This window comes from Sinocyclocheilus grahami, unplaced genomic scaffold (genome assembly GCF_001515645.1).
Source record: "Sinocyclocheilus grahami isolate Dianchi unplaced genomic scaffold, SAMN03320097.WGS_v1.1 scaffold1388.1, whole genome shotgun sequence".
Classification (NCBI taxonomy): Eukaryota; Metazoa; Chordata; class Actinopteri; order Cypriniformes; family Cyprinidae; genus Sinocyclocheilus; species Sinocyclocheilus grahami.
The window spans coordinates 220,066-227,841 of NW_015506567.1; the positions used below are offsets into that span (position 1 = coordinate 220,066).

Consider the following 7,776-nt stretch of genomic DNA (forward strand, 5'->3'; position numbering starts at 1 on the left):
GTGTGATGTCACTGTGATCATCGCATGATCTCACGTGTTGACTGGATACTGATTTTGGAGGAAACTAAAATTGTTAAAAATGGCGTTTATCACGTTTTGGAACCAAACTCTTCATATATATATATTCGGGTAATCTGGGACATTTTTTGCAATTTTGACTTATGCGATTCATTTCGATATCTATCTAACACATTCAACTTTTCTGAAATCCCTAAGATGTTTTCTAACCACACCAGAAGAAAGAATGTTGATATTATACCCAGAGGAGACATGCCAAAAAAAAATCTGCCTGAATTTGATAATCTGGGACAGGTCACTTTGTAATTTGGGACATACAGGTGCATCTCAATAAATTAGAATGTCGTGGAAAAGTTCATTTATTTCAGTAATTCAACTCAAATTGTGAAACTCGTGTATTAAAGAAATTCAATGCACACAGACTGAAGTAGTTTAAGTCTTTGGTTCTTTTAATTGTGATGATTTTGGCTCACATTTAACAAAAACCCACCAATTCACTATCTCAACAAATTAGAATATGGTGACATGCCAATCAGCTAATCAACTCAAAACACCTGCAAAGGTTTCCTGAGCCTTCAAAATGGTCTCTCAGTTTGGTTCACTAAGCTACACAATCATGGGGAAGACTGCTGATCAGACAGTTGTCCAGAAGACAATCATTGACACCCTTCACAAGGAGCCACAAACATTCATTGCCAAAGAAGCTGGCTGTTCACAGAGTGCTATATCCAAGCATGTTAACAGAAAGTTGAGTGGAAGGAAAAAGTGTGGAAGAAAAAGATGCACAACCAACCGAGAGAACCGCAGCCTTATGAGGATTGTCAAGCAAAATCGATTCAAGAATTTGAGTGAACTTCACAAGGAATGGACTGAGGCTGGGGTCAAGGCATCAAGAGCCACCACACACAGACGTGTCAAGGAATTTGGCTACAGTTGTCGTATTCCTCTTGTTAAGCCACTCCTGAACCACAGACAGTGTCAGAGGCGTCTTACCTGGGCTAAGGAGAAGAAGAACTGGACTGTTGCCCAGTGGTCCAAAGTCCTCTTTTCAGATGAGAGCAAGTTTTGTATTTCATTTGGAAACCAAGGTCCTAGAGTCTGGAGGAAGGGTGGAGAAGCTCATAGCCCAAGTTGCTTGACGTCCAGTGTTAAGTTTCCACAGTCTGTGATGATTTGGGGTGCAATGTCATCTGCTGGTGTTGGTCCATTGTGTTTTTTTAAAACCAACGTCACTGCACCCGTTTACCAAGACATTTTGGAGCACTTCATGCTTCCTTCTGCTGACCAGCTTTTTGTAGATGCTGATTTCATTTTCCAGCAGGATTTGGCACCTGCCCACACTGCCAAAAGCACCAAAAGTTGGTTAAATTACCATGGTGTTGGTGTGCTTGACTGGCCAGCAAACTCACCAGACCTGAACCCCATAGAGAATCTATTGGGTATTGTCAAGAGGAAAATGAGAAACAAGAGACCAAAAAATGCAGATGAGCTGAAGGCCACTGTCAAAGAAACCTGGGCTTCCATACCACCTCAGCAGTGCCACAAACTGATCACCTGCCATGCCGAATTGAGGCAGTAATTAAAGCAAAAGGAGCCCCTACCAAGTATTGAGTACATGTACAGTAAATTGACATACTTTCCAGAAGGCCAACAATTCACTAAAAATTAGAAGTATTACACATGAATTATGAATACTTATGAAGTATTCTAATTTGTTGAGATAGTGAATTGGTGGGTTTTTGTTAAATGTGAGCCAAAATCATCACAATTAAAAGAACCAAAGACTTAAACTACTTTAGTCTGTGTGCATTGAATTTATTTAATTTTATACACGAGTTTCACAATTTTAGTTGAATTACTGAAATAAATGAACTTTTCCACGACATTCTAATTTATTGAGATGCACCTGTATGTATTAGGCCTAAAAAAGCCTATATTCACCATACTTTATGTATGCCAAACACAATATCACCAATTTTGAATAAGCATTATGAAAAAAATGACAAGTACAGAAATCTCAATAAGGAAATGTATATTTCAATATCAGGAAAAATAATTTATTTATGTACACAGGAAGAACAATCTACTGTGTTAATTAATTTTAATTCATTTAAAACTATTAAAATTGTTTAACATTGTATTAACATTTTAAAGAATCAACTAAAATTTAAGCAACATCAAGCACCAATTTGATTCATGGATTATTCAGTCAGTTATTCAAGTTCCCCATTCTATTAAAATTGGGGATACTCGGGGAACAAACACTCTGTCTGTCTGTCTGTGTGTGTGTGTGTGTGTGTGTGTGTGTGTGTGCGCGCGTTTTTGAAAAATAATTTATTTATGTACACAGGAAGAACAATCTACTGTGTTAATTAATTTTAATTCATTTAAAACTATTAAAATTGTTTAACATTGTATTAACATTTTAAAGAATCAACTAAAATTTAAGCAACAGCAAGCACCAATTTGATTCATGGATTATTCAGTCAGTTATTCAAGTTCCCCATTCTATTAAAATTGGGGATACTCGGGGAACAAACACTCTGTCTGTCTGTCTGTGTGTGTGTGTGTGTGTGTGTGTGTGTGTGTGTGCGCGCGTTTTTGTGACAAATGAGGACATAAATTTGTATAATGACAAAGGTATAACATAGGTATTAGGGTGTGCGTGTGTCTGTGTACAGAACATTGTCAGCTGGCCTGGGCGCAGATCCCCCTCCTGCTCAGTGATTTGAACCATTGTATACTAAACTAACTGTGAATTTGGGAAATGAAATGAACAGTTTACTTCATCCTGATACCTTTGCTTGCTACTGGAATACGTTTCCCAGATTCCAGCTCTGTAGCATCTCTCTAGCTAGCTGGTTTAGCTAACTGCTAGCTACTGTGAATTTATGCTAATGTTATAACCTCCAGTAGTCCAGATTAACACCCATTTCTCATTAAAGCATATATTATCCCTTGTCATTAGACTTATAAAGTCCCTAAATACATATTTCCTCCATTTGAAGACTGTCCCAGATTACCCAAAGCATGCTGTCCCACATTCTCAATCATATTTGATAATGTGGGAAAACAAAAAAAATTTTTAAAGAAAAAAAAACTAAAACACATTTTCAACACTTTAATACATATTTTGTTGCTTGAATAAATCACAAACATAATTTGACAACAATTAGGAACATTATTTATGACAGATTTATGTCCTTAAAATTAATCTAGTCAGAATCCTATGTCACTGACCTTGTCATGCAATTCCCAGGGGAGCTTTTTGATTGACAAGTGCCCCGCCCCTTTCTGTGAAATCACCCCAATGAAGTCATGTGATTTCAGTCACATGACATCTATGCTAAAATTATAGTAAAAGTCCTGTTGACTAAATTTAGTTAGAACAGGAAATAAACACACTGGAGTTTAGGTGTCCCAGATTACCCAATGTCCCAGATTACCCGAATTCACCCTATATATACTGTATATATATATATATATATATACAGGCCCGTAACCAGCTATGAGGCCACGTACCGAGGTCCGGAAATCTTTAAATTTTTCATGTTCAAAAATGAAATGTGTTCTTTGAATGACTAATGTGTTGTTAAACTCCTCATATGAATGCCTGCATATGCATAATTCAGTTTAGACAGTTTGTAAGAATGTTTCGCTGCGAGACCCTGACTGAGTGAATGAAGCTTGAGAGAGTTGTGAGTGAGGGCGCGGGCACAGCCTCCGTGTTGCCAGATCCATCTAGTATATTATATAAGTTTTTGGACTTGTCTTTTCCACTTAATTTAACACTTTAGAAAGTTAATAAAGTAGGAAGCTGCAGTTTTAGTTTTTTGTTTGTTGTAGTATCAATATCTGGCAACACTGCATCAAAACACTTAAACTGAAAGCAATCAAAAAAGCCCATGGCCAGGTTTTTGCTGACAGGATACGACATTCAGTAAGGGAAACGCAAAAATTATCATGATATTATCTGTCATAAACTTTATCAACGCTGTCAAAAACAGTAGCATTTACCACTAATACACACAGATCTGTAGAACAAGTAGGCTACAGAATGAAATGAAGTACGCAAAAACTAGCCATGAAGAAGTCTATGCCATCATTGCCATGGCATTCAGTATAGTTACATTTTCACAAATCATGCTATAAACTTTCATATGATCATATGAGCACTAGACAAAGTTATTTTTGTTATGTATTGTTGCAATAAACAACTGATAAAATTATCCACCCTTAAATATAGTAAAGTATTAACACATTTTGATGCCATAAATAGGGTATGATTTAAAAATAATCATCCCTCCAAAACAGAGAAAACATCTTTCTGATATTATCTGTCATAAACTTTATCAACGCTGTCAAAAACAGTAGCATTTACCACTAATACACACAGATCTGTAGAACAAGTAGGTTACAGAATGAAATGAAGTACGCAAAAACTAGCCATGAAGAAGTCTATGCCATCATTGCCATGGCATTCAGTATAGTTACATTTTCACAAATCATGCTATAAACTTTCATATGATCATATGAGCACTAGACAAAGTTATTTTTGTTATGTATTGTTGCAATAAACAACTGATAAAATTATCCACCCTTAAATATAGTAAAGTATTAACACATTTTGATGCCATAAATAGGGTATGATTTAAAAATAATCATCCCTCCAAAACAGAGAAAACATCTTTCATAAGCATCTTCATCGTCTGTCTCCTTTAAAGTGTGTATAGTGTATATAATGAGTTGTATTTGTAGGGGTTATTATAACACAATTATTTAACACCAACCCCCATCAGCCCCATATAATATATATATTAAAGACTTTAACTCAAATTCTTCGAAGTATCACTTTCAAGAACTAAGGGGTGAGGCAAAGGTTAGCCAAATTAGTGTCCTCAGCTAAATTACAGCAGCTGTTACTGCGATATCATTTTGTGATTTAGGGGAGGGTGACCAGAGATAACCCTAGTGACTCCACTGACACCATCCTGCCTGCTTCTTTGACCTCCAATTCAGGCTTTGACACCCTTCCAGAGAAGCAGTATATCTAACATTCCACAAACACAGGGGTAACAACCAATTACATCCATTTAAATCTGGCTAAGGAAAACCATTACTCACTGTTTTTGAAGCAACTGTACAGTATGCACACTGTAAAAAATGACCGTGAATTTAACGGTAAAAGACTGTAAAAATGCTACAGTAAAAACCTGTTAAATGGTTAACGGTAAATTCCCCTACTATATACGGTGAAAAACTGTATTGGACATTACATGTATTCGACATTAATTTTACGGTAGTATACCGTTTTTGGAAGTGAAATAGGCCGTATAATTTACAGTGAATTACATTTCAAATTTGATGTTTTTTTGTTGAAATAACTATGTTTCTTCTTAGATTTTTCTTATCAGTTTTGTATATTAGGGTTGAGTGTTACACCTAATGTTGTTAAATTAATGTTTATTGCATTATTTCAGTTTCATGTGTGTTACCATGATGGTGTTTGGTGTTTGTGTGAATGACACGGCGCACCTTCTATATATGTTATTATTTAGAAGCTACTTGTGATGGGCTTTTGTTCATCATGTGACTTTCTCATCACCACCTGCATTTGGTGGTTATCAGTGTATTACAAAGGTACAAAACAGATGTCAGTGCTTCAATAGGTTGGTATATTAACATTATATCAGTTAATGAAATTACGGTATTTGACTGTAAATTTAAGTTAAAACCATAAAACCTAAAACGTTGCTACCGTATTTTTTACGGTAAAATTCCGGTAACCACAGCTGCCGTTTTTTTACCGTAAATTTTACGGATTTATTTTTACAGTGCAAGTGTGTCTATGGGAACCATGGCATTCAGAAAATTCAGATTAAACACAATGTAAATGATGAGTGGACTTAGACGAACCTGTTCAAAGTCATCTGTCCATCTGACCGATAATTTGGTCATGCAGTCAGTGCATGAATGATTTTAAGATGTGAGTGCATGATAAACACATTTTCTTTCATAACCTGCACAAAGATTGGATTGTTGCATTTTGTCAGGGCTATGTGTATGTACTTTGAGCATTACATCAAGTATTTCACATGAAGATGTTTCACTGAGCTCATGGAGCTCATTTCCAGCACACTGAAACACAGCACAGAAACATAAAGTTCCTCCCTGATTCCTAAAATGACTCAGAAACAGCTTCACATTCCCTCAAAAGTATGACAAATACCAAATATGTTGTCTTATTTAGCTTTTCACTTCATCTCTCTTTGAACTTCAACATCTTCAAAAAAAAAAACTGTACACCCTACAGTAATATAATACAGTAATATAATAGATCCTAAAGTATTAATAAAGAAAGTTAAATAGTATGTGAATATAGAAAAACTGTGATTTTCAAGAGTTAGGAAGCACAGTTGTTATCATGGTAAAACAGGAATTGAGATCTATTTTATGTTTTCTATGTGTAATGTATCTCAGTATTGCACCTAAAAGTGTCTTCTCAAACTGACTAATAAAGCATATTTTTACAAACTGACTTAAAATAAATGTCTTATGAGCCACAACAGACTTCCATTAATTCTTTGTCTACCTTCAAGCATTCCATGTACAGTGGTACTTTTAAATTACAAGTGCTGTCAACAATGCATAAAGCACTCAAGCTGCTCTCAGTGACATTATATGTTCATGAGTGACATCGATGTATTTTTTTATATTTTGAAATTTTAGGGGAAACCCATGCGGTCTTAAAGTAACCACCGCTGTGCGTATAGGAAAGACAATTCAAATTAGACAATGAACATTCAACAGCATCCCCTCCCAAAATAAGAAATGTTTGTAAGTTGCCTTGTGGATGTAATTTGCCCTCATTGCTGATTTATTGAAGACTCAATGGTCTATATCAGGGGTGTCCAAACTCGGTCCTGGAGGGCCGGTGTCCATAAGAGTTTAGCTCCAACCCCAATTAAACACACCTGAACCAGATAATCAAGCTCTCACTAGGCATACTAGAAACTCGGCCCTCCAAGACCGAGTCTGGGCACCCCTGGTCTATATACTATGTTATTTCCAAGAAGTCTTCAGCAACAGCACTAGGAGGGTCATCTTCAACTCTACCATGAAAGGATTTGTTTATCTACTCATCAGAGTGGCTTTTCAGGGATGGGCTCTGGTCTGATTAACATTTGAACAATCATCACAAACTCTTACTTTTGAGTCCTTTGATGGTCACGCTCTGCAGATATTGACTTGTCAACAGACTCATGGCCTGGTCTTATGATGACTCAGAGTGGAGTAAATACTGTATATTTGAGTAAAAGTTACTAGAGAAAGTTTTTAAAGAAGAATTTCAGTGAAACACTACATTAAAATATGCAACAAATGAATCAGTCATTGGAAGACAGGCAGTAATAGTGTAAATTGTATTCTCTTCAGAAAATATGGCTTTCGAGATTTCTAAATTTGTGGTCTTAGCTACCAGCTTAGCTACAAACAAAATCGTTAGTGTTTAAAAACTCAGACAAGCCATAAAATTAAGACATTTACAAAGTCTGGCATCATGATTTAATGGCAAACATTGTGAGAAAATAAGCTTATATCATGTATTATTCATCCCTCCCTCACACATCCACAAGTGACAAATGAAGCTTGTTCGGAGATGATTGACTCCATTAAATTAAGTTTAATTTTCTCTGTTTGTTTGTCTCTCTCAATGATCCATGCAATCCTGTTCTTTAAACTTTGACAGCTTAGAAACAT

The 7,776-nt window shown here is 35.9% G+C and overlaps 1 protein-coding gene across 1 annotated transcript in view; it reads right to left on the reverse strand.

Moving 5' to 3' along the window:
* LOC107569855 (versican core protein-like) overlaps nt 1-7,282 on the reverse strand; it is a 23,048-nt gene extending 15,766 nt beyond the window's left edge. Inside the window, exon 1 of the mRNA XM_016256014.1 lies at nt 7,228-7,282. Within this exon, the coding sequence (XP_016111500.1) occupies nt 7,228-7,282 (55 nt within the window). The remainder of the gene's footprint in view (nt 1-7,227) is intronic.
* Nucleotides 7,283-7,776: the final 494 nt, after the last annotated feature.